The 27,095-nt window shown below is 40.1% G+C and overlaps 1 protein-coding gene across 1 annotated transcript; it reads right to left on the bottom strand.

The window, feature by feature from the left end:
• Nucleotides 1–8,669: 8,669 nt before the first annotated feature.
• LOC119741970 (ATP-binding cassette sub-family B member 10, mitochondrial-like) lies at nt 8,670–26,964 on the bottom strand. The gene is made up of 12 exons (XM_038217942.1): nt 26,133–26,964; nt 24,559–24,774; nt 20,908–21,110; nt 19,912–20,046; nt 18,353–18,499; nt 17,750–17,885; nt 16,768–16,863; nt 14,852–15,061; nt 13,013–13,092; nt 12,145–12,325; nt 11,103–11,181; nt 8,670–9,960 (listed from the first exon to the last, which is right to left on the bottom strand). The coding sequence occupies exons 1-12, from the start codon at nt 26,503–26,505 to the stop codon at nt 9,732–9,734; spliced, it is 2,085 nt and encodes a 694-aa protein (XP_038073870.1). The 5' UTR covers nt 26,506–26,964; the 3' UTR covers nt 8,670–9,731.
• Nucleotides 26,965–27,095: the final 131 nt, after the last annotated feature.

Raw genomic sequence — 27,095 nt, 5'->3', positions numbered from 1 at the left:
TGGTGGGTTATTTTTGTAAGGCGACAGAACGCTGTGCCCCAATCTATAACAAATTAACTAAAGTTGTCTAATGACACTTGTTCAAATGGGTGATGTTTTGTCGACAGTAAACTTGAAAAAAGGACTCTCCATGGCAAACTCTTGGTGGCGCACTGCATTGTGAATCACCCGAATTTTGAATTATTGGCTGCCTGAATTCCCATTCTCGCAGGGTAGGCTGGTTCCCGCCCCGTAATCGCCCCGTAATCGCTAAGGGCGGGAGTCAGTCTGCTCGCAAAGCGGATCTGTTTGTGCCAAAACAAAAGCCTGTTTTTCAGAGGGTTGTAGACGTCCAAAAAAGGAAATCCAATTTGTTGAAGGGCACGGGGAGCGCGTCTATATGTAAATGCAAACGCAAAGCATGTTTGACATCACAAAACATTTTGACTGAGCTGAAATTGCCTGCAACTGTTGACAATTTTAAGCACGTGAACTTGCCCATGATGTCACAACTTTGCGTTTACATTTGCTTTTGCTCCAGGTATGAATCAGCCTTAACCACTTCGCGCCGGGATTATTTTGACAGTGACCAGACCCAGGCGCAATATTGTTTTTCACGAACCTCGATGCCAGACGGGTTCAGGCCGTCATCTGCGGGTAGCACACCCTGATATTTCCGGCCTCGCTCACTGCGAGCGGGTCGCTGACAGATATTTCTGGCCTCGCTTGTTGCGTGTTTATCTGTAATCCGTTCTGAATACTGCAAAACCTTTGCGTGTATACACGTCCGACGTGAACTGGTCAAGGCTGTTACCCTTACACGTTTAAATGGTTTTGAAATAGAAGATGGTTTGATAATGTTCTGAATGTTTTAACCAAAAAAAACTGGACGGTCCATTTTTACAGAGATTCCCAAATTGTACATTAACACTACGCAAAGTTTACATCCCATTTTATTGTGTTATTTTACATAGCTACCGGAAACTGGGGATGTTTTCAGGCGACTTACATATTTTGGTACTGGAAATATAAAAAAAAATAACTTTACAAAAGTTGCATTTTTTTTTTCTTCAGATACTGAAATATTTAATCCGTGGAAAAAAGTAAAGTATTGTAATTTTCTGAAAAGTAATGTTCTTTCAACATTAACAACGTACAGTGTCCCGACAAACTATTTTATATTTTCCAGTATTGTTATGCTACCGTTCAATTCGAACATATGTGAATTCTGGGTTAATATATTTAGGGGATTAAATGGTCACATCCAAAGGTGTGGGACACTGACTTTAATAGCTCAGTTCATACACAATTTCTCAACGAGTTTGAGAGCTTCAACCACTGAACTACGCAAGTTCCCATACTGATTGGCTAAAAAATGGTCACGTGACCATTCTTACTTTTCCATTCCCATGTAGAATGGAAAAAGGGAATGAAGATGTAGTTAGTCTGGTTCCCAGACCAAAAGATTCCGACTATTTCTGTTGAATATTAGGTCAGGTTTCCGAAAATGTCGTAACTTTGCTGTATGTAATTCGCTGACAACCTTGGATATCGCCTGGGTATTTCCAGGTGTAAAATATTAAATTTTATTTACCTGCTTTGCTTACTAAAAAATAAAAAAATGAGTTGATAATTAATATTCATTACTTGCATTTTGAAAACTTGAAATTCAATGACGATTTTGTGCATCAAGTATATGCACTTGTATCTTATGAGGGGCGAGCTTTGCTGCGTCATGTACTATTTTGAATCTGACGACTGTTACCAGGATTTTCCAAAACTCGGCAAGGTCTCCAATTTGGCGTCGCCTGCTAGCAGTGCTATTTGGGTCGATAACTTTTAAGATTTAAGGTCGACATTAGTCAATGTTTTCTGACAGAAATATCAAACTGTGTGACATGAAACGAATTATTTATTTTGTTAATTTGATTGGAACATAATCAAAAGCTATAAATGATAATGCCAAACCGGCAACGAAGCCAAGCTTTGAAAAAGGGCCGTCATGTTGATATTTAACCGCTGAGATTGCTACGTTTATTCGAATAACTAGTTACAATTTATGAACCTAGATGTATGCCCTCGTCTCATACCAGTTTGTGTTTTTCTAGGTTGTGTCTTTGTGTGTCTCACTGTTGTCCATTTTGTCCTTTGTCACTGTCTCTGTTTTTCTCGGTCATGTCCACTTGTCTGTCGATAGGTTAGGGTACAAAAGCGTGACGCTTCACCTTATACCTAAATGTTGTCGTAAATTTGTTCTAGTATTGATCCATGTACATTATTATACACAATTACATAACTCCTTGCATTTTGCTCTGTATAATATGTTTACACGGCATTGTAACATTTTATTGTGTGGAAATGGCAACATTGAAATAAATGTTTCTACTATTCAAAGATTGCCTGACCTACAATTTAGACGTATGGGGGTAGGGAATAATTGTCTGGTTAGGGAACCAGACTAAGTTGTACTCAGTTGTTTTCCATGGGATATCATGGCATTTTTTAAATACTGATGTATTTCCCTTCCAGCCAGTTGATAACCAAAAAATGAAACATACATTGTATTTCCTTTGGAAAAAAATCCAAACTCTTTGTGTTTAGTCACATATGAATTGCCAGTCACTATATTCATGTTAGTTCTTGACTTGACTGATGTCTGTTTATTAATCACTGTAATCTTGATCTGCTAAATGATGGTCAGTTGGTCATGTAGGGTGCACTAAAATAGGCTTGTGCATGACATTTGAAATGCGTCTTCACAAGTTGCTCTTGTGAATCATGTGCTGGTTACATAATACTTTTTTTACTTGTGTCCACTGGGTACACTTCTTTAAGAAGTCGGTTGTGTAAATATGTGACCTGCAAAAATCCTTCACATGGTGAATATTTTCAAGTTTTAAAGATTTTTTTATAACCACAGAGTTTTCTAGGGCATGTATTTTAATACTGATGACAATTACCACAATAAAAGTTGGAAGTTGAAGATTTAAAAAAAAATGCCTGTTATGCAGTAACACGAGATATAATGGCTATATGCATCAAAATCTTGATATATGCCAAGTGAAGGATATTCAATGGATCACATCATAAATGCCTGTATGTTTTAAGTAATTGTTTTAATTTTGTTTTCAAAGCTTGCCACATTGATGAAATGTTCATGATCTAGCCTGATGATTCCTGTTAAGCATTATTATTGAGTTCGTTTTGATGAAAACAAGTCAATCGTTTTGTGTTAGATGTAGCTTTGCTAAACCCCACCTTAAATGATGAAATGATTTTTTGGGTTTGTATTTTTAAGAATTCTGTCTTCAACCTTCATGTTTGAAGACGGTATCACATGATGATACCGTCTTCATGTAATACCATCTCAGTTTTGGCCTTCATTACATCTGCAACTAAACAAAATGGCAACGCTTCAGGATCCAAAAATGTTTGAAATGTTTTCCTTTGGGATTGATTGTATCTGATATTTTTCACATTTATGACCTTTCAGGGGCGTGTCTGTAATTGGAGCACCATTTCAGACCGAACGGGAGATTTCAAACATTTTGGGGTTCATGGTATCTCCAATAAAAAGGGGAGTAATAATATAACGATACAGTATCTACCGATAAGCTTTTGGAACGTTTAAATCTGTAGATGTACAGTGTATATATGAATAAAATGTGTATATAATTATTATATATCGACAGTTCACAAGTACTGACCAATATTTACCCCCACACTACCAGACTACAGTGCGAGTAAAAAAAAACTATACAATTTAAAAATCGGCCATAGTTTGATTCTGTAGCAATATAGATAAGATATTTTAATATGTACTTTTCGAGTAACTCTTCCTGCTTCTTTTGGTGACATTTTCACTGGATTAGTTTTCATGCATGACTGCACAGGAGACAATTAAAGGGGTCGGGTGAAATCTGACTTGCGCCCAACTGGTCAGGGCTGGATAAAGTACATATGTGACCCGCTCCGCAAAAATGAGTCTGTTGTGGCAAAACTGACATTTTGAGTTAACTACATTAATAAAATGGGAATGAAATAAGCTTTCATTTGGTATATCATGGACCTCTCTAGGACATTTGGTTGCATTGTTGTGCTTGTTTCATTCTGTAAAGGTTTTGCAAAGCTAGAAGTGTCTCAATGGAGAAAAAAGGCTTTGAAAAAAGACAAATACACTGTAGCTAACCAAGAAAAGCACCAAAGATTCATGATTTTTTTCTTTTTCTTACAATATTTACATTTCTGTGTAAGATATTTGAACTAAAACTATCAAACAACCAAAATAAAACAAAAACAAAAAATCAAAATTTTGAGCAAATTTTTCCTGTTTCCATTTCAAAATGGCAAAAGCTTGAATTCAAATTATGCGACATCAGACTCATTTTAGCAGAGCGGGTCACATATGGAAATATCTTGCAAAAGCTTGAATTCAAATTATGCGACATCAGACTCATTTTTGCAGAGCGGGTCACATATGGAAATATCTTATCTACATTACTACAGAAAAAAACTATGGCCAATTTTAAAAGTGTATAGTTTTTTTTGTGACTCGCACTGTATTATTCAGGATCATGTGTTATACAAAACCTGAAGAAATCCCCGTCGTCTGATTGGTGGGTCGTTGATCATGTGTCATTGGTTTATTCGTCCCATCCCACGGCCCGGATGCTCTGCGAAAATAGATGTTCTATTCCATGATTGGTGGCGCTCTGATCAATCAGATGAGGTGGATTTATTCAAGTATTGTATAAAATGTTTCACATTCGTACAATTGAAAGAATAATTTAATAAGGCGACAGATGGAATGTTCCATTCCACTCGCCTCTTGAAATGAAACATTCCATCTGTCGCCTTATGAAAATATTTTTACCATTGGACTTAAAAAAAACCATTCATTATTAAAAAAAACTATATTTAAATGTATACAAATCTCAGAATGATGGTTTTGTGCTTGGATCTTTGATTGAGAAATCTCAAAGTAAGATTTTGGACAATTATGGGGAGTGAATTTTAAATTGGAATAAGTATGGTACATGTAGACAACCACTAGACTGGCTGCTGAATGCTGATTGGCTGAATTGCTTCGATGCAATCGATGCTGTTTTTCCATCTTACCCAAGGCATGTGTGATTGTTGTAATACACTTGCAGTTGCCTTAAAAAAAAAAAAAAAAAAAAATTACAAAATTAAAAAACGAACTTGAAAAAAAAAGAGAACCTGGAACAGTAGAAAAAAAAAATCAGTAAAAAAGAGGGAGGAAAAATCCCCAAAATTCAGAACACTTAAGTAATTTATACAACAAAAAAAAGTTAAGGTATTGCCATCTTTCCAAAAGCATAGTGTCTGTTGCAATACACTTGCAGTTGCCTGAAGAAAAAAAATTATAAATTTAAAAAAGGAACTAAAAAAAAAAAAAAGTAAAAGAAAAAAAAAAAACTCGAATTTTTTTTAAAAATAAAACAAAAAAATATGAAAAGTAATAAATAGGGAGAAAAAAACAATGATAATCCCAAAAATTGCAGATTTGAAGATATGTAACTGTGTATGTTGGGTTATACGTCACGGGTGAACGTACATGCATGGTCCACTGCTGCTTCACTATGTTCTCATTCATAAATACCTAAGACAGTTTACCCATGGTTGAGAGTTCGTCACGTGGCCGGTTTTAAACGAAATTTGGCTTCTGTGAAATCCTGTGTCTTTTACCGTTTTATTGGTTGAACATTCACAATCCTCGTGCAGGCATGCGCAATTCTACCAGTGAGTCAGTATTTCATAGTCCCAAATTCAAAATACTGTACACTGGATCAGCTGCGTTCTTGCGCCACATCGCGCAGTACGCGCGACATGCGCGCCAACCTCCATTTAAGGAGTTGTTTACGTCTTCTTTGCGAGCGGAGACAATCCATAATGTAGCTAGAGGGGTGTCCCGAAAAACAAAGTAAAACAGTTGTTGGAAATATGTAACTTGTGTCTTGTTTTTACATTTGGACTGAAAAGTTTTGATATTTTTGACTGAAAAGGTATTTATGAATGGGAATAAATGTGTGCTTGGCCGGTATTAAACACTCTGTTTAAGACCGGTTGGAGTCTGGATGCTGATAATTACCAACCGGTCTTAAAAAGAGTGTTTAAAACTGGCCAAACACACATTTATCCCCTTATTGTAAGCCAGTCTAGTTAGTATACAAAGAGTTTATTTCCAAACTGCGATAAATGCCAAATCCCTTTTTAGAATCTCACTCTCTCCTATCTGCCAAAGTCAGTTTTGACAGCTGTTACATAGTAAAATACATGTACAGGTTAAGAATACAATAATGCAAAAAGAAAATGATTTTTAGAAACAGCTGTTTTATGTATTTTTTTTTATTCTTAAAAATTTCATAAAAGTGCAAATTTTTCACTTTTTTTTAAATGGATATATTTCGTTTTGGAAATAAACATTGCAATAGTTCTCAGCGTACAGAAAGATGTATACTTGCTAGTTTTGGATTTTGAAAAAAAATATTGTGAAGGGAAATTTCTTTTGACCATGATACACATGTTTTTCACTAAAATTGTTTTATTGCATATCTCGTTACATTGTATACATTCAATTGTGTTAATTGAAAATGCAGCTGCTATGCATTTAAATTCAATAGAACAAAAAAACATATCTAGGTTTTAATAATGTATCAAAGAAAATAATAAAATGAATTTCTCATTTTGGTACGATAAATTATCATTCTAGTTCTGATTATTCCAGTTGTCGATGTCTAAATCTGAAACTTGGATTCCGAAACTTGGATGGAGGTTATGAAACCACAGTTTTGTCTCAGGTTCAGCTACAGCAGGTTTTGGCTCTAGAATCATTTTGAAGCCTTCAATGTCCAACACCATTCTCTACCCATGCTATTAAACATATTCAAGTTTTTTCAAACAAACTTTCAATTTGTATGTTTAAGTTAAACGGAAAAAGCTACTGTTTCTTGTTTTGTACGTTTTCAACCCTCTAAAAATAATGGTTTTATTTTTGGGTCAATTTAACAAACAAAAAGATACGTCTAAAATAATTCAAAATTCGGGTCACAAATAATTCAAAATTTGTAAAAAGTAAATAGTACATAACTAAATGCTGGGAGATTTTTGATTTGATGTCTCATTCAAAAGACTTTTTTATTGCCCCCCTCCCCCCCCCCCCCAAAAAATACCACTTAAAAAAATACATTTTTTTTTACAGTGAAAACTCAAAAACATCACAGGAAAAGCAACTTTAAGCAATGGGGAAAAATATGCCTGTTTTGAGTTCTAAAACAATCTGCTTGCAGAACAAATTACAAACTAGCTGCCTGGAATATCTGGGAATTCGGAAAACTACAGTCCCTTACCTATGCTTAAGATGAGATATTGGGATGATAATGCAACTACACACATCAAGAACATCACTAAAAAAGTTTACTTTCTCCTTCTGATGAATTTTCCAAGTTGACTAAAAATTAAATTTGCTAAGGTTTGTTGTCACAGTGTGCATGGCAATAGTTTAGAATCTGTCTTGTCTATATCAGTGGGGCAGATAGGGGAAATATTTGGGGGGAATTGTGCCTTTGATGATACAAGCATGGAATTTGGCACACTGTCAGACTATGTCATGAGAAAGATATTTGGCTAAAGGGACATCGCAGATTTGTTCTTTGAAAAATATAGGTGGAATAACAAGCAATTTTCAGAATTTTCAAAATGGCTGCCATTGCTTGTTATTCTACATTCTACACTTACTCGGGTTGTGAGGGACCCAACCAACAGCGCCAGTGTATGTAAGCGGCCACGCTCAGCTTCGCTCTCTTTCTGCTGTGGCCTGTAACCAGAGCGCGGTCTCTGTGAAGTCTCTGATGTAGCACTAATTAACCTCCCACAATTAACCAATCACCTAGGCATTAACCAATCACCTAGGCAGCAAGTCGCAGTGGAGGGACCCCCCCCCCCCCCCCCACCAGTGAATGCGTGATAGGGTGTTACTTTGGGCAGTCTGCTGTGGGCCTGGCAGTAAACTTCTGTCAAAATGTGTCTGCGGTTCCAGCCAGAGAGTTAGGCCGTTCACCGATCTTGGCCAGGGCAGACGTCCGAGGACAGTAACGGTACAATATTTACTCTTGGGTGGGGAGAAGCAATGAGTGACAAAGTGCTTTGCCCAAGGGTGCACCCACCATGACCCCACGCTAGACTCAAACCAACAACCTGCAGAATTACCCACAGGCCACAAATTCAATGTTCCAGACCACCACTAGATAGGCCACGGCACTTCACAGAGTTGTCATTAGGCCAAAAAAAAAAATAAGTCGGTCTCTGGTCAGCACGGGCGTCGATTTTAATCATGCGCGTCGATCTTTTTTTTTCCAAAATGTTCCGCGGTAGCTCCAACAGCGCCCTCTATTTTCGCACCTCCTCAATTTTTTTTTACCAAAGAGCACCAAGGAATGGGAAATTGCACCAAGGCAAATGATCGAAAGCACCAAGGCAAATTATGGAGGACACCAATGTACATGAGGACACCAAAAAAGCAAAATAGTACCCCACCTTGTCTGTACAATCCAAGCTTGAAGAAAAAAAAAAAAAGCCAAAAAAAAACAAAAAAAAAGAAGCCGCGTGGCCGCGTCAATTCCGGAACTTTGGTCTGACCAGAGACCGAATATTTTTTTTTTTTGGCCTTATATCAGGTAACCCTTTCTTCCAAGTCCACAATCGGGAAAGGATAACCTGCACAGTAATGCGCACACACATGCAGTAATGCGCACACACATGCAGTAATGCGCACACACATGCAGTAATGCGCACACACATGCAGTAATGCGCAGGCACATGATGTATCAATTCCTTGGCTGATGTGAGTCAACCCTAACTCAATGGACGCTATTGTGGAGACCATGTGCCCCACTCTGTCATTTATGGAGACGTTCCAAAGAGTGAAGACATGTGACTTATCGGAGGATGCATTGAGCCAGACAGTGTCAACGTCACCGTGAACTGCCTGCAGAGGAGGTAGCAGACAAAGCTCCTCTGTAAGGGTGCTCAAGGGACACTGGACCGATAATACTTGTGAATTTGCCTCCTGTATGGAAGATCGTGATGATCGGTGGATCCGTTGCAAAGCTGGACTGTGGTCGTCTGAGTTGTAGTAGTAGTAGCTGTTGTGAGTAAACTGCACAAAACACGCTCAACAGTTCCTCTACAGAGTCACTATTAATCTTGCCAAAACCATTCACTAGTACTAGGTTACGAAGATGTTCTGACTTCTTGAGGAAGTCTTTGTGGTCGCACCTGCCCCTCCTGACATCCCAATCACTGATCTCCAAATACAAAAATCTGGATGGCCCAAGGGCCGTTAGAAGTGAAGTCACCGTCTGCCATATTACCACTCCAAGAACAGTAGATTTGTAAAGAAAGACATCTCATTTAATTTATATGTACACTTCTCTCAGTTTCACTCAACATATTATTTTTATGTATAAAAAAAAACCCAATGGCACCAATTAAAATATATTTAATGTAAATTTTCTGTTTAGAAATTTGTTTTTTTTGTATACTTTAAGACGTTCTATTTTAGAATCTTTGAACGCTGGGAGTGGTTGCGACTGGTTCCCTCCCCACATTCGAATGGTAGGATCGGGAACCAGTGCGTAGCTTCACTTGTTTGTACAGCTTGGAAAGTCCAACGAGCTATCCAGTGTTGTTACATAGAGATCAGTGGTCCCAATGGGATAAAGACACTACGGTCAGTTCATGACCGTCTGTCGCTCTACCAGCTTCCTAAACACGCCGTCTTCAACTCGCATCAGTTCTTCGTAGGACCCTAGCTCCACCACGCTGCCTTTGTCCAGCACGGCGATGTTGTCGGCCCGTTTGATGGTGGACAGACGGTGGGCGATGGTGATAACCGTCCTGCCAACCATGAGACGCTGCAGCGCTTCCTGAACCAAGTATTCACTCTCTGCATCAAGGGCGCTGATAAAAGAAACACACAGACAAGTTTAAAGGCATATGGGATCATTTGCAAACACTCTAAAATGAAACTGCCAAAATATTATGAAACAAGTCAGGTGTGTTTACAAACACAAATGCCCCGCAACCGTGACTGTTCCCATGACATAACACAACTCTTTTAACATCAACTTACATGTACCTTGGTCACATGGAACGTTCATTGACAGCATTAGTGTTTTCTGTGGGTTTTATATGAATTAATCCCTATGATCTTAGAATAAATACAAGATTTCTATTGTTTTAGCCACTGTGACCTTGTACCTTGACCTTTCGACCCCCAATGCAATAGGCTCTTCGAATTACCAAGAACAATCCACAAACCAAATTTGAAGTTCACATGTAAAGTATTTCTCAAGTTATCGCACTGACAAGATTTATCCGGACACACACACCCACCCACGGAAGGACAAGGCGGAAACAGTATGCCCCTTCAGCTTCGCCGCGGGGCATAAAAAGCCCACTTGATTGTAAGTAAATAATAAGTGAGAGGTTTGCGGTAACACCATGTGGAACTCTCTCTTTTGTGAGTATGTGTGGTTCTGAAGAGAGCCTGTTGGTTTAACTCGACGTTTCAAAAAGTATGCTCTGTTCATCATCAGGAGAATGCCGGACTCTAGCTGGAATATTGGTTTAAGTACTGCCAGGGTGCTGTGTGTTCGGTGAACCATACAGGTGGACAATTCTGACTGGATGCTAAGTAGGATCCTGAATACTGGGGTAGACTGCTGGTGTTTATATTGATCTTTGCACCACGCAAACCCTCAAGTCTCATTTAAGTAAATAATAGTATAAACAATCCTGTAAAATCGTTCAGCCTGGTTTGCTGTCATTCTCAAGAAAAAGAGGAATTTTGTATCAGTACTAAAGAGTGTTAAGACCTAACCATTGCTGAGAGCAAACATTTTTCTAAAATACAACATCCGTTAAATGACCACGAGCCAGCTGTTGCCTTCATGGGTACACTCGGGTACCCTAGGTATATGTATGTATTGTCTTTCCCGCAACAGAGCCCAAGCACGTGCGCCACGTTAGGGGGCCGCATCACGTTAGGGAACACCATCAATACATAGACTCGCTGTGCTCAAAGCGTCAACATTTCATACCTTGTGGCTTCATCCAGTATGAGAATCTTGGGGTTCTTGAGTATTGCTCTGGCCAGGGCAATGCGCTGCTTCTGACCCCCTTTCAAGAGAAGGGAAAAAAAAAACCTATTCAAAAGAAACTTTCACTCACCAACCACAACTTTTACAAAGCTTCTTTTTGGAAAAACAATTCTGATGTGATACATAAATATGAAGCAAAGATGAATCCAGCAACCATTAGCAGACATTTGGCCAAGTAAAAAAAAAAACAGGTTTCTCGTCTGGGATTTTTTTTAAAAGGGAGGAGCGGCCCATTTTTTTCTCCTCAAGATGGCGGATTTTTCCAAGATGGATTCTTCCATCTCCTTGACTCTTTTGCCAATACTTTTGTGTCCTAAGGAGCCGTCACCTGTGAACCTGCGTTCACAGGAATGGAGTGCCCATCTCTCTTTCATTAGCGATTGGGCCAGACTCATTATGCTGCTGTGGGGGGATCGCCACACCTCCTCCACAGCGAGTCTGTTACCTTCCCAGCATTGAATAATGCCGATACCCATTCAACACCTGGGTTGAGAGGAGTAATTGAGGTAAAGCCCCTTACTCAAGGGCACAACACGCATGTCCACGTTGGGGCTCGAACCCACAACCTCACGATCTGAATGCATCAAATTGGGTCCTAACACATTGCATCTATGGATATGAAAGATATTTTAAAGTAGAATACAAACGTTCAAACAACTACATTCCAAAGATTTGCGGTTTTCATGTAATCATCACGTGGACGAATTTGAGGTACAAAGTTTTAGTCCTTCAAAATTGGAGTTGTTACAACGCTAGTGGTCATTCCATTCACACAAGTTTCTTTCTGTGACAAGGAACTTTAAAATATGGCTAGTAAACAATATGAAATGCAAACTTTTGGCGATCTTCGGACTAAAGCACACCTTTAAATTTAAGATGCACATGCACTTTGGTAAGTTGTAAACATAATCTCAGTTGAGCTAGGCTTATGTTAACATCAAATTGCAAGTGAATCTCTGGGGCTTGAAACTACAGCACATACCTGAAAGCATGAGACCTCGTTCCCCGACCAAGGTGTCAAACTTGTCCGGGAAAGCCTGGATGAAACCAAGCGCGTTGGCCGTCCGTGCTGCTGCCACTAATTCCTCCGATGTGACTGATTCTGGATTGTTGGCACCATAGGCAATGTTCTCACCGATGGTTGTTGAGAATAGAATCGGTTCCTGCCAACCAACAGATGCCAGAATTACGGTCAAATCAATGACAAGTCAATGACAAGTCAATGCTGAGGCAAGGACAAATCAATGACAAGTCAATGACGAGTCAATGACAAGTTGTTGACAAGTCAATAACAAGCCAATGACAAGCCAATGATAAATCAATGGCAAGCCAATGACAAGGCAATGACAAGTAAATGACATGTCAAGGACAAGTCAGTGACGAGTCAATCAAGTCAATGAGAAGTCAATGACAAGTTAGTGACAATCCAATGACAAGTCAATGACAAGCCAATGATAATTCAATGGCAAGGCAATGACAAGTAAATGACATGTCAATCAAGGACAAGTCAGTGACAAATTCAGTGACAAGTCAATGACAAGCCAGTGGCAATTCAATGACAAGTCAATCACAATTCAAGTTGATCACAAGTCAGGCCACAAGACCACTGCTAAGAAATGCTTTCGGCACTGTTCACTTGAATTGCCTGTCACAAAGAGATCTTGGTACTAAAATTATGAAGAAGCAAATTGCAGAAGCCTAAATTTTTATATAGAGTTTTTTTTTCTGAAGGTCAGTTCCCAGTCTGGAATATGACTTGGCCATAACCTACATTTTAGGGAAATAAACTTCCTTTTGAAGCCATCATCAAGACCAAGACAAAATGAAAGACATCCTAATGAGAGATTTACCTGGCTGACTGTTCCTATTTGGCATCTCAGCCACTCAGGGCTCAGTGTTCTGACGTCCGTTCCGTCCAGCAAAATTTGACCTTGATTACACACAAACAATCAGAGGTTTTATATTGATATATATAGGGTTAAAAGCTTTATATTAATGAATTTAGAGGAAACAAATATGGCAATTTAAACTTGCGCGATCCCCCTGGCATTATTTATACAATCAGTTAGTAAGCACACTTTTCAGTGTACCTGACCAAAATCAACAATGACCTCATTTGATCCCTAGACGACCTTTGACCTCAAATGTCTCAAGTCATCTGAAGTCCCACTACCCAAAGATTATTGTCACCAAGTTTGGTTGAGATTGAAGTCTGACTTTTCATATGACAGCACTGAACAGTTGCAGGCATGCAACTGGGAAGTCACAAAAAAAGAGGAAATTCAAATCTTTCGAAGACTTTGTGCAGTGTTTTTCAAATTTTAATGGCACACATGGAAGGTAAAAAAGAGGAAATCAGCTGATCCGAGGAAAAGTTGCATGCCTGCAGTTGACCTTACCAAAATGGAACACATGGACAGACGGACGGACACACACACATACACACAGAAGGAATACACTATTGAAATATGCCCCTTTATGGCTGAAGCCAGGGGAATAAAAAGGAGGCTGCTACAAAGTTCCAACTTTTCCGTTTGTCAAGCTTGCTTGAAGACAAATTTGTTATCCCACTCATGCTCTAGTCTGAGTATCACCCGTTATCCACGGAGCCATCTCCTGTCTAACGTCTGATATGTCAAAGCATGCAGATTTATGCAAGCAGCGCGACAGCCAATCAGAGTCGACTTTACTATAAATCGTGACGTCATTTCATCCCAAAATCAGGACTAACGCTGTGATTGGTCAATTCGAATGCAGCGTTTTGTAATACAACAACAGCCGGAAGCGCATTCGCGTAACATGGTAACATGATACCTGCATGATACCGAGCGCCGCGACATTTTTTTTAAAATCCATGTCTATGATGCACAACGGGTGAATGACCGAAGACGCGATACACCTGTAGAAAGCGCCTGCTGATTGGTCAAAATCTAGGAAGTCAAGAGGCGGGGTCTTGCCTAATTAATCAGCAAATCTGTTCGCGCATAATAATAGACTACTCATGCTCGTGGAACAAGGAAAATAAAATGTGACTGTGTCCGCTATACCACTCGGCCTTCAGCCCAGTGTCATGTGGGAAATAGACGCACTACATTAGCCCATGTTCTTTGTTCGTAGGACAACTAACAATATCTCATATGATATATATTTTATTAAACAGTAATATTACACTTATTGTATAATTAACAATTGTTGACCGCTGTGATGTGGGATGTGACGTTTCGAACACCCAAGGGGCGCATAGCACCCGAGGCGAAGCAGTCAACAATTGTTTTGTTATACCTCTGTCTTGGTTTCTTTGGATTTTGATGTAAAAATCACGAAAGCAAACAGCAGAAAACGCAATTAATCATGACAATCAAACGCCAACTCACATCATGTCGCCGTCACATGTTCGAAACAGCTCAGTGATTGTCTGCTAGTTCCCTGCTCCCACTCATGTGTGAAAACATGGTGAAAATAGCGTGGGTACCAAGGAAACAAGTGTTTTACACCTAGTACACTTACTGTAAGTACAAAATCATAGCACACTCCCTGTGGGATATCACGTGATATCCCACAGGGAGTGTGCCATGACTTTTTATCAACTTTACACGTGATCGTTCTCAGCCAATGAAATTACAGTAGTCAAGACAGAGGTGTAACAAAACTAATTATACAAATTAACCATAGTAAAACCTTGCCAGTACCTTGATCTGCGTCATAGTATCGTAGTAAAAGCGACCCAAGTGTAGATTTCCCCGACCCGCTGGATCCAACGACAGCCGTGACTGAGCCTGCAGGCACTGTGAGACTCAGCTCCTTAAAGATGGGCTGGTCTATCCTCAGTGGGTAGGCAAAATGGAGGTTCTTGAAATCAATGTGCCCCTGAAGAGCGGAGGTATTTGGGACAAGACCGTCTGAAGGTAAAGAGGTGTAGACATTTTAAAAAAAGTTATTTTGCAAGGTGTACAGGTAGTAAGCTTAAAGGGAAAATACAACATTTGCAAACCTCGAAGAATAAAACTACCAAGTTTTTACGAAATACCTTACTAGGATGTTGGTAAATGACAGTCTCAAGCAACCTGTAAAATTATGGCACCTGGTGTCAAGTCATTTTCAAGAAAATGGTATTTTTGTATACATTTGCAACGGTGGTCGGCCGACCACCGTTGGAAAAACCTAACTATTTTTCAACTACTGCTCATAATTTACAAACTTTTTTTCAGTCCAAATGTTGTTTGCTATTGGTTACATGTTTATGAACGGGTGCAGGCCAGCTAGACTGGTTCCCTTACCTTACAATTTTCCGACATCTATAAATTGATCCATTTTATCTTTAGTGGAGTCAGGGAACCAGACCACTTAAACATTTTTGTTTTTCTTGATTTCTCCAGCATTTTCGAACACAAACCTTCAAACACGTCAGTGTAACAATATTTGATCTATTATACTAACCCCTCAAATAGTTCATTTCTGAAAATTACAGCAAAAGCCAATGATGTATATTCCCTTTAAAGGGCCATTACAACCTGGAATCCCTGAAAAGTTTGTGGTTTGGATTGTTTACTTATACCATTTCAAAGGTCTGGTTGAAAGGAAACTAACCTAATGTCTTACCGTTCCTGAGAGAAGACGAAAATAAACAGTTGTTTACATCGGACGCGACGGACATTTTGTGGCATACCCATACGTAGTTCAAGTCGTGTCTATTGTGAGCGTGGTACACAATACACACATTACAAATACAAAAAAGGTTTCTTTACACGTCCGCAGAGTGCGAACCACTGTTTGGCTGGATCACAACTAGCACCGAACAGCTCTATTTTTCGTGGAACAAAATTTTGACCCCCGATATTCGTTCTTGCATGATTCTCGCAAGAATAACACAAAAATGCCCAGTTTTTAAAGGATGGTTGTGGGGACGTATATATTCTACTTTTAAATGCTCTTTCAATAGGGAAAATACAACATTTGCAAACATCGAAAAAAAAATGACCAAGTTTTTACGAAATACCTTACAGGATGTTGGTAAATGACAGTCTAAAGCATCCTGTAAAATTATGGCACCTGGTGTGAAGTCATTTTGAAAAATTATATTTTTGTTTACATTTCCAACGGTGGTCGGCCGACCACTGTAGGAAAAACCTAACTATTTTTCACTACTGCTCCAAATTTACCATTTTTTTCAGTCCAATTTTGTTTGCTAATTGGTTTTATGTTCATGAATGGGTGCAGGTCAGCTAGACTGGTTCCCTTTGCGTACAATTTTCCGGCATCTGTAAATTGATCCATTTCATCTTCAGTGGAGTCAGGGAATCAGACTACTTGAACATTTTTGTTTTTCTTGGTTTTTCCAGCATTTTCGAAAACAAAACTTCAAACATGTCAGTGTAACAATAATTTGATCTATTATACTAACCCCTCAAATAGTTCATTTCTGAAAATTAAAGCATAAGCTAATGATGTACATTCCCTTTAATATCATTTCATTTACAACGTGTTTTGCAGCCCAATTGGGCGCATTCAAGGCCGTAATGTCCCTTTAATTTTTCTACTTCAGTTACTACAACACACCGACATTCTTTGGGAATCACTGGTGAAAGAAAATGCTGCATTTGTTTACCTGTGAGAGGAATTGTCGGTGTTCTGTCCAGGATTTCCCAGAGCCGAGTGCTGGCCCCAAGACCTTTCATCATCTCAGAATAGAAAGAGCTTATGCCTGTATAAAACAGGAAATCAAATTACTGTGATGTTAGTCCTGTATAAGAAAACATAACATGTAGCACGATATGTGACAGAGGGAACCCCCCCCCTTTTGTGTTGGTCATTGTGTTACCAGAATCTCAGGAATTCATTTGAGATATCTGGGGGGGGGGGATGTGTTAGCTCAATTCCTATTTTACTCACGCTGTATTTATACAAGGCAGTGACACCTATTTAAGTTGTTAGGAAAGCAATGTCTTAAATGAGGGAATAAATGTGTGCTTCATGTACCTTTTAAACACTATGTTTAATACCGGTTGGAGTCTGGATGCTGATAATTACCTGAGCTGAAAGCGAGGGGAATTATCAGCATCCAGACTTCAACTGGTCTTAAACATAGTGTATAATACCGGCCCAACTAATATTTATTCCCATTCATAAATACCATTTCGGTCAAAAAAAATCAAAACTTTTCGGTCTAAAAATATAAGCAAGTCAAACATTATAAATTTCCAACGATTTTGTTCAACAAGTTTACGTCATGTTTTTCGGGACACCCCTCTAGCTATATTATGGTATGTCCGGTCTCGCGAGTAGTGGTAAACAACTTCTTTATATGGAGATTGGCACACGCATTGCCGTCCTGCGGGATGTGGCGCAGAATGCAGCTGTGCCGGTGTTGTGAATTTAGGACTATGAAATGCTGACTCACTGGTAGTGTTGCGCTTGCCTACGTAAGGATTGTGAACGTTCAACCATTAAAACGGTAAAAGGCACCAAATTTCATAGGGCTCCAAATTTCATGTGACACTGGAAAAGTGTTTAAGACCAGCCAGCCGAACAAATCAGCCAGATTGAACAAATCAGCCAGATAACACTGACTGGATAAAGTCTTTACATACCTCCTACAGATATACCAACATAGGCAGCGTATAGCAGGAATGCCGACAGGCTCCCAACAGTGATCTGTGCGTCAGTCATCATGGCACCGCCATTATACAACACAGCTAGGATGATCAAGTTGCTGGACAGCCCCATCTACATAGGTCAAAGGTCAACAAGTCAAAGGTCAAGATGTATGGTGAACATCTATCGGGTCATTGGAAAAGAGCTCACATGTTGCATGTGTTGCGAACAATTGTTTTACTATTTATCTATTAAAGGGAGTCTTTAAAAATCCTGAAATAAGGGGAAAAAAATCCTGACAAGAAACCCTGAAATCAGGATAAATCCTGACAAATTTCGCCCTGGATGCGTGGCCTACTCAACAATGCCAGTAAATGAAGGGCACAGGTGCATCCCGTCACAGATTGGCATGAAGAATGCAACCACGCAAACTAGCACCGCCTTTGCAAGAGGATGGACCTGCGTGACGAGGGGTACGTGTTCCATGCGAGAACTCCAAAGAGTGAGAGATAACACATGCATCAGTTCTGTTAAAACATTCCTGGTGTGGAATCTGAAGACGGGAAAGAAACGCGACCAGGTTTATCCTGGGTACTTACCGCAGCATAGAAGGCGCCCCAAAGCAAGGACTCCTTCGTCGCTAGATCCAGAACGTGTTGTACGCTGCTAGAGTACGCCCGTTTCTCACGGTTTTCCTGCGCAAACGCCCTCACAGTCCGGACGCTGCTGATCTTCTCTTCAGCGACCTGAACACACAGGCAATACACACTTATTCAGCACTGAATTAGTTGTGGTATCGCTTCAATTTGAGAAGGGACGGTATCTAGTGACGCGAAGCAGTAAGTTCAGTGCAGCTAGTCCTTGTGCCAATAGCAAATGCGCCCGACTCCAAAGAATATAAAGCACTAGTTTTAGCCCCCCCCCAAAAAAAAATTCCATAAAAAAAATTGCATTAGCAAAAAGAAGGAATTTGACATAGTATGTGAACGGTCTCCCCCTAAAGAAATAGTCGTGACAAGGGTGCATTTGTAGTTAATATATTGTGCCTGATTGTAGGATTTTATTGGCACTCCCCATTGAAAATATGGCACAAGCCCCCCCTCCTCCCCACACACACCTATTGATTTTCGGAGGCCTAAGTGTCCGGAAAAAATAACCGGTCTACATTTCCGCACGCCTCCCTGAAAAAAATTCTGGATCCGCCCTGCTAGCCCCTCCCCCCCCCCCAAATATTGGCTCTAGAACCGCGCCTGCACTCTTAATAGCTGCATGAGTTGATAGCACATCATAACCTAAAGGTTTCTCACACAACGATGTTGACGACTTTACAGTACATGTACAGGTAAGTGAACAGCAAAGTTGATAAAAGTGCTGTAAATGGCTCACTATGGGGAGTCAGGATGGTGAAGTGGTCCTTTCCTCGCCTTCTACCTAAAAGTGGTTCGATTCCTGCCCTGGTCCACATGTGGATTGGGTTCTCAGTCCCTACCTGATTCCGTGGGTTTTCCTCAGAATATTCTTCTGGGCTTTTTCCTCCCACCTCTAAAACTGTAATTTCTTCTCATTGTCTTCTCTCTACATGTTTCTTATTGCTTGCAAGCTACAGTGCCTAGGGCTCTTTTGAGGATTCCTTGGTTTCTTTACCAGATGTAAATAATAATAATAAAAATAATAATAATTACCTTGGATTGGACATTTGGGAGACATTCCCATAGACTTGTGCACAAATTTTTTTAAACTGAAATGTGCCCTAACCCAATATTCCTTTGTCCTTTTCCCATGAATTTCGGTATGTTTACTAATTAGACCACGAGCCACAAAAATAACCTAATTGCGACGATAAAGTCTTGCCTCTAAAGGGTGGCTGTGACATTAGGGAGACATGAAAATGTCTCCCTAATGACCGATGTCTCCCATCGTGTGAAGAAATTACGATACCGTGTCTCCTTAATGGTACCATTACACGTATACATGTAATAATAATAAAAATCAAAAAAAAAAAAAAATCAAATTTTTGGGTAAGATTATTGGACAAAAGTTATATCTAATGAAAACAGATTGGAAAAAAGGCAATTTTGATTTCATTTGTAGATCGTTTTGTGGGTCTATGTTCACTACTCTAATACAGGGATGAATGCAACATTGAATCACTTCTTACTTCGGTAGACTTGGCCAGTGCGTCCTGCACTTGCTTGGAGATACTACGAAGGAATCTCCCATAGACAACGGCAATGACGGCCACTGGGGGCACTATGCTGATGACAATGGTAGCAAGTTTAACTGAAGTATAGAACTGTCACAGCAATAAAGACAAAATAAGGGGAAAATGTTATTCAAATATTTGAAAGGGTTAACAATAAGGGGTTGGAAAGTTGGGCCCAATTTGAGGGCAAAAAAACCCCCTCCTTATTACAATTCCGTGCTTAGGGTTAGCGTATTTCACAGGTTTGCAAGGAATTTTGGCTTTTGTGTATGCGTAACTCCCATAACTGAAGATTCTGTGCTTACAGGGTTAGCACAGAATTTTCTGCTTGTGCAGATAGTATACAAATATTGAATGTTTGTGAGTGCAATGGTAAGAATAATTTCATGAAATGTTCCATTCCACTCGGCTTCGCCTTGTGGAATGGAACATTTCATCTGTCACCTCATGAAAATTATTCTTTCCATTGCACGAACGTGAAACATTCATTATTTGTTTTATTTAATACCTGAATAAATCCTTGTCATCTGATTGGTTGACTTTTAACTGCCAATTTATTCAGATTAAAAACTGTTTGAATGTCTGACAAGGAAGTTCTTCATATTTAATTTATGCAAACTGTTCAACAGGTAGAGAACCATCATATACAAGTAATCCCGATTTAAAACAGTGCCACAGCCACCAGCGATGACACCGTGCAATGGAAGTTCTATTCACTGTGCAATGGAACTTCCATTGCACTGTGCGCTGCGCGCCATTAGCGCGCCGTGTGTTGGGAAGAATAATTCAATAACATGTGATCAATGATCCATCAATCAGATGACGGGGATGTATTCAGGTGTTGTATAACATACAATAGTGATCGCAGGCGTGGAATTTTGTGGTAAGCAAATTGTGTGGATAGATCAATGGACTAAACTGATTAATGAATTTTGCTGGTTTTCAATGTACCATCATGCCCACTCCTCCTATGGCCTGGGCCAGAGCCCTCAGTCCGTCTGAGATGTTGGTTGTGACCGCATTGCCGATGACCGTGGTGTCAGTGGACAGCCTGTTGACCAGCTCCCCGGTCCGCGTCTTATCAAAGAAGGCAATCTCTTGCTTCATGATGGAGTTGAAGATGGACTCCCGCAAACGTTTGATCACACGCTCGCCTGAGAAAAGATGCAAACTTGTCTTCTTCAACTCAAATAAGGAGGGGATTTAATAAGCAAGTGGTCTCTTTATCTTTCAGAATTATGGCTTGTAACATGCCCCTATAGCTATATGTAGCCTTATAAATGTGGCCTTAGCCCCATAAATGTGGCCTATTTACTGGACTGCCTCCGTAAACACAGGCCACACATCCACATGTACAAAAACGTGTCGCACTTTGCCAAATTTTGATTTTCACATTTAGGCTTAGTTTGTAGGATTTTTTTGCTTTAGAAGCATACTCATCCTCTTTATAGGCTAGTCAGAAAGTGCTGCCTTTTTCAGATGTCTAATTTTTGTGAAATTTCATGTTGAAATTTTGATACGCAAACGTGTAAAAATGAATCTGGAAATTTCACGAAAAATATACATCTGAAAAAGGCAGCACTTTCTGATTAGCCTATAAAGAGGGTGAAAATGCTTCTAAAGCAAAAAAATCCTACAAACTAAGCCTAAATGTGAAAATCAAAATTTGGCAAAGTGTGACACGTTTTTGTACATGTGGATGTGTGGCCTATGTTTAAGGAGGCAGTCCAGTAAATAGGCCACATTTATGGGGCTAATGTGGCCTAAGTACTGGACATCCTCATCAGTGGCTGTTGCCTGTCGTTCAGTTATCATTGGTTTGAAGTGCGCTGTTGACTAGAATTGAATGACAGGCAACAGCCGTCGATGCACTTTGGCAAAGTTGACGCACGCTCAGTGGAAAGCACGATTATCATGACCCATGATAGTGCTGCCCAGTACATTATGAATAACTACTCCAGAGACAGCAGTGTCAACACCATACTGAGTAAACTGGGTTGGGAGTCTCTACAACACCGAAGAGCCATCTCCAAAGTTGCAATGATGTACCGGATCACCAACAAACTCATCGACATCCCAGACAACCACCTTATCCCGGTCGACTCATCTACCAGAGGCAACAGCCAGAAATTCCTCATCCCACCCACCCGTACAACCTTACTGGAGGGCTCCTTCTTCCCAGACACCATCCGCCTGTGGAACTCACTGCCCCAGCAAGTTGTTGAGTCACCAACCCTGGATGTCTTCAAGACCAGAGTGAACGGTGTCACCTTCAGATAACCAGCCTGTCCGAAAATAGCTGTTTTTAATTGCACTTATTTGCCTTTTTATGCCTCGAGTTATGTCTGCACCTGATTGTTTGCACTTCAACCAATGTGCGAGTATACTCCAGCGGAGGTTTCTGCACAGTATAGGAAGATGATGAAGATGATGACCTCAAGCAGATTACAGGACTATGGACGCCATCGTGTTTGTGTGTGGCCGAAAGCTGTCTAAAATCTGCCTGAAATTACAGGATAACTAGACCTCTGAAGATACTGAATTCAACAGGTTTTTTTTGCAGTTAAGTAACGATATGGGCGATTATCAACTGACAAAAGAATTCCAATGTTGATTTTATTTTCTGCTACCCTAACAACGGACCTTTCCACGCATTTAACGGCTGTATGGCTTACTGGATGTCCAGTACTTAGGCCACATTTATGAGGCTAGTTAAGGCCCCCCAAAAAAGTCTCCGGTTTCTGGTATGGAGCTTGCCCAAAAAGTGGTGCGGCGACGCGGCTTTTTTTTTTTTTTACCTGATTTTTTTGCTTAAAATGTCGGCTGATGACTGCAAATGGTGCCCGACTAAACTTAGTGCAAATATATGGGAGTCCAGAGAGGCCACATAAAGCTTATTCTCGACCATAACCCAATCTAAAAACACGTTAAAATTGTGCAGCAGCATGATTCCAGTCAAACCAGTGAGTTTGGCGGTTTTGAGACATCATCTTTCATTGAAAAATTTTTTGTTTCATTTCGCCGACGCGCATGGCAACGGCGACGCGCGCGCATACCAGAATTATTTTCTGTCATGTTTTATTTTCAATGAAATAGTTTTTAAAAAATGAATAACATAATATAATACATTTGCGGGGTGAATATACAAGAGAGGTCACCCACTGAAAAAAAAGCGCTCTCTCTTGCCCACAATATTTCAAAAAAGGCGTATATGGACCTTATAGGTAGCAGTCATCAAGGCAATACATTTGTCTTGCTGTGACATACCAGAAATAAACCTTTTAAGCACTCATTGTTACTGAATTAAAATAACGAAGGATGCCCTATAAGACGGCCGCTATATTCATAAAGTCTACCCATGAGGTCTAAGAAATACGAAGGGTGCTCAAGTTTAAGGAATAAGTCAATCTGGCATGAAATGTCATCATGGCCTACGTCAAAGTGAAAATGCACAAAACGCTGCTCTGTCCCATAAATTCAAAACTTTTATTTTTCGATTCATTGACATTCAACGGTTGTATTCAAAAATGCTATCAAAAGCTTGGAAAACACAACGACTATCCTCTATCAATAGAATTTCTGTAGAAATATAACTATGCAGTTTTTCTAGTATATATTTTCCCGCTCAGTCTTGCAATTGACTTTGTATTTCGTTAATCTTTCAGAAATTTGAGATAATTAACACACTGTTATAATGCAACTCAAAATAATTATAATATACACGACTACATGTAATTGTCGCACAGATTTTTCATATTATTCAGGGAATTATTGTAATTAAGGGAATTATTGTTGTTAATGTATTTTTACTCTGTTGGACGGTTTTTAATCAAATTTGGTATACTACTTTTAATTGGATAGTTGTATTTTTGGGAGACAGGTGTTTTTACCAATTAATCTGAATAAATAAAGTATTATTCCATCCTGTATGCTCATTGTCTCTGTCCCTTTGCCAGATTCATGCTATTGTGTCTCATTCAGTGCACATCACTGGAGTTCGTTTCATTCCCTTTAACGCGTTTCTATCATTCCGTTCCCCCTGTGAGCGTCCTTCGTTTGTCTTCTAAGGCCAAAAAAAAGTCTCTGGTTTCTGGTATGGAGCTTGCCCAAAAAGTAGTGTGGCGACGCGGCTTTTTTTTTTTTTTTTTACCTGATTTTTTTGCTTCAAATGTCGGCTGATGACTGCAAATGGTGCCCGACTAAACTTAGTGCAAATATATGGGAGTCCAGAGAGGCCACATAAAGCTTATTCTCGACCATAACCCAATCTAAAAACACGTTAAAATTGTGCAGCAGCATGATTCCAGTCAAACCAGTGAGTTTGGCGGTTTTGAGACATCATCTTTTATTGAAAAAAAAACTTTTTAATTTTGCCGACGCGCATGGCTACGGCGACGCGCGCGCATACCAGAAACCGGAGACTTTTTTGGGGGCCTAAGGGTATGTAAGCTATAATTCTGAAAGATGAACAGACCACTTGCTTCGCCTCGGGTGCTATGCGCCCCTCGGGTGTTCAAAATGTCATATCCACATCACAGCAGTCAACAATTGTTAAATGGCAACCCCCCCCCCCCAAAAAAAAAGAGAGAAAGTTTCTCGTACCAGAGGTGTACATCAGGTACACACGGCCAAAGTTGGCGCCAGCTCCCAGCAGGAACACAGCAGACAGGACACCGCACAGATAGGTGAGATTAGTCATCATGACACCGCTACCAAGGCTATCGTAAGACCCACTGTAGATGACATCGATCACCTTGCCGAGGGCAAAGGGCACCAACATGGTCACACCACTGGAGAAAGCCAACAGGGCTATGGCAACTGATCAAGAAATGGGAGAAAGTTTACAACACATCTACATGTAGTGAATCATGTGCTGGTTACGCTACATATCAGTGTCAGGTCCATCACAGGTCCTCACCAGTCAATCACAAGTAACCCAGTCCAAAGTCAGGTCACAGGCTGTGACAGGGCGAGTAAAAAAACAAACAAAACCCAAACATGCCAAATGTCAGGATTATTGTTCTAGTGAAGTTCTGCATGTAGCCCTTTCAAAATCTAGGATATGACAGCCCAATTCTTAATCTTTCTTTTAGTGCAAGAATCACTCATGTGCTTTTCATGTAACAGATTTTTTAAACACACCCACCATTTTAAAGTTCTGTCCATGGATCACAAAAAAGGTGTGCGTTCTTTCAGCAAAACGAAAACAATTCACACACATCCCTAGGTGATAAGTTTTGGGACTCTCTTACACAGTATTGAGAGTCCCAAATTTTCGGACTACGACATGTTACACTTCCTGTCATAACGCCGGAATTGCCCATAGGGTCTCTTCAAGTATCGATGGGTGTGGAAATTTGGTAACTTCTTAGGCAAGAACAAAATAACAGCTCTGCTTCTGGTTACCCTACCTAGGTACCCTATTTTGACAGCCTCTACCCTAATTGTTTTTTTTGTGTGGAAAAAACCCCGAAAATCATCAATTATTAGCATTACGGACACGGTAATCCTTATCTTTAGGACACCTCTATTTTTACGACTTCTGTTCAAAACTGACTTTTGCAGTTGACTGTCCAGTACCAAAGTGACTTTTGCACGCTAAATCAGTCTTTTTTCTTCAGGTAAATTGATTTTAGTTGTAATTTTGAAAGCACTTTCAAAGAAAATGTGACTTTCCTACCTTTTGTTTTGCAGTTCGCCATCTTGCTTTTTAAATATATTTTCTGTTTGTCACCATCGTCTTTACCTCTCACAAATCAAAGCCTTGCCCTCTTTCCACAAAATTAAACCTGCTGTTATTCAAGGTGTCTTGCCAACTGTTCAAATCATGTGTCAAGAAATATCAGAATGTCACTTTTGAGTGTCATTTACTGATTTAGTCAGCTGTTTTGACCTTATAATAGGAATGGGGTCCTAAAAGTAAGGATTACCAGCATTAACTTTTACCCTTGACTACACGCGCGACACCTCCATTTGATCATACAAAAAAAAAAGGCCAAAAAACAAATATATCCCAACCTACCTACCCTTTTTTCAAATGCCATGTAATCAGAAGCAGAATTTTTTGTGGGGGGGGGGGGGGGCTTTATGTAATGCCTCATCTACATCCCAGACCTCTTTAGACTTAAGTTTAGAGTAAACAATGACAATTAATAAATGCACAAACTGCTACATACCGCCTAATCGTGATGCCTCTGGTTTAGCCAGAGACATGAGCCTTGTCATTTCTGATAGTTTAGGCACCACAGCTTTTGCAGTCTCCTCCTTGGTAGCAACTGACGAATCCAAGTCCGATTTCTCATCGGAAGATGAATACGTCCTCCATGACCCCAAACAGGTTGCCAAGGGTAACCGTTTAGTGTAGGGTAAACTTAAACACTTTGGTAGCTGTTTGGTTACCGATTGCGGTTTTGAAAACAAGATTGAGGAATGGAGTTGTCTGGTGGCGGCCTGACATCTGGATCCGCTTGGAACAAGCATCCGAATTTTTAAAAATCTCATGATGCCCCGTTTGCAATGGGCACTCTGCAAAAGTGGCCAGGCATACATTGCGACTTCTTTTGCCCAATAACTGAAATGATGCCGGGTTGTTTCCAAAAGTTTCCTACGGCAGTTAGGGCTACAGATGAATGTAGGCCTACTGTAGTATTAACGCGTTACGCCATAGGATTAAGAACTAGGACTATGTAGGTGCCGACCACTTTCAACTTGAGTTTGGAGCTATAAATATGGAGGCAGTTGAAAAACGGCTTGGGCCTTGGTGGTCTGACGTGATGTGCTCAGTACGTGACACTGACATGACAGTGAGAGTGGTGATGACTGAGTCACTGATGAGCCGGTATTGAGGACAGAAGGCTCGACACGTTCCTGCACGGCCTGTTCAACCGATAGACATGACGAATACAAATGAATTTCCACTTTAATTATAAACAGTGAAGTCGCGTCCACACGTAATTCTAGTGCGTTATTTCATAAGCACAACTTCTGTTTGTTGAGCTAGCGCCACCAAGAGGCAGATCCTTTGCTTACAGCGCGCGCGGTTAGCAAGGGCGGATCCAGAACCCAATTTTGTGTGTGTGTGGGTGTGAGCTTGTCTTACATACGCAGTGTGGACTTCCGAACAAAAGACGTCCACATAA

The sequence above is a fragment of the Patiria miniata genome, unplaced genomic scaffold (assembly GCF_015706575.1).
Source record: "Patiria miniata isolate m_02_andy unplaced genomic scaffold, ASM1570657v1 HiC_scaffold_5, whole genome shotgun sequence".
Lineage (NCBI taxonomy): Eukaryota > Metazoa > Echinodermata > Asteroidea > Valvatida > Asterinidae > Patiria > Patiria miniata.
This window is presented reverse-complemented; position numbering and strand designations above follow the sequence as displayed.

Coding starts and splice junctions, on each gene's coding strand:
- LOC119741970 (XM_038217942.1), bottom strand. CDS start 26,505: ATGTATGCCTGGCCACTTTTGCAGAGTGCCCATTGCAAACGGGGCATC. Junction 20,047..20,907: donor TAGGAGGAGTGGGCATGATG/GTACATTGAAAA, acceptor TTGCTGTGACAG/TTCTATACTTCAGTTAAACT. Junction 9,961..11,102: donor ATACTGGATGAAGCCACAAG/GTATGAAATGTT, acceptor TTCTTTTATCAG/CGCCCTTGATGCAGAGAGTG.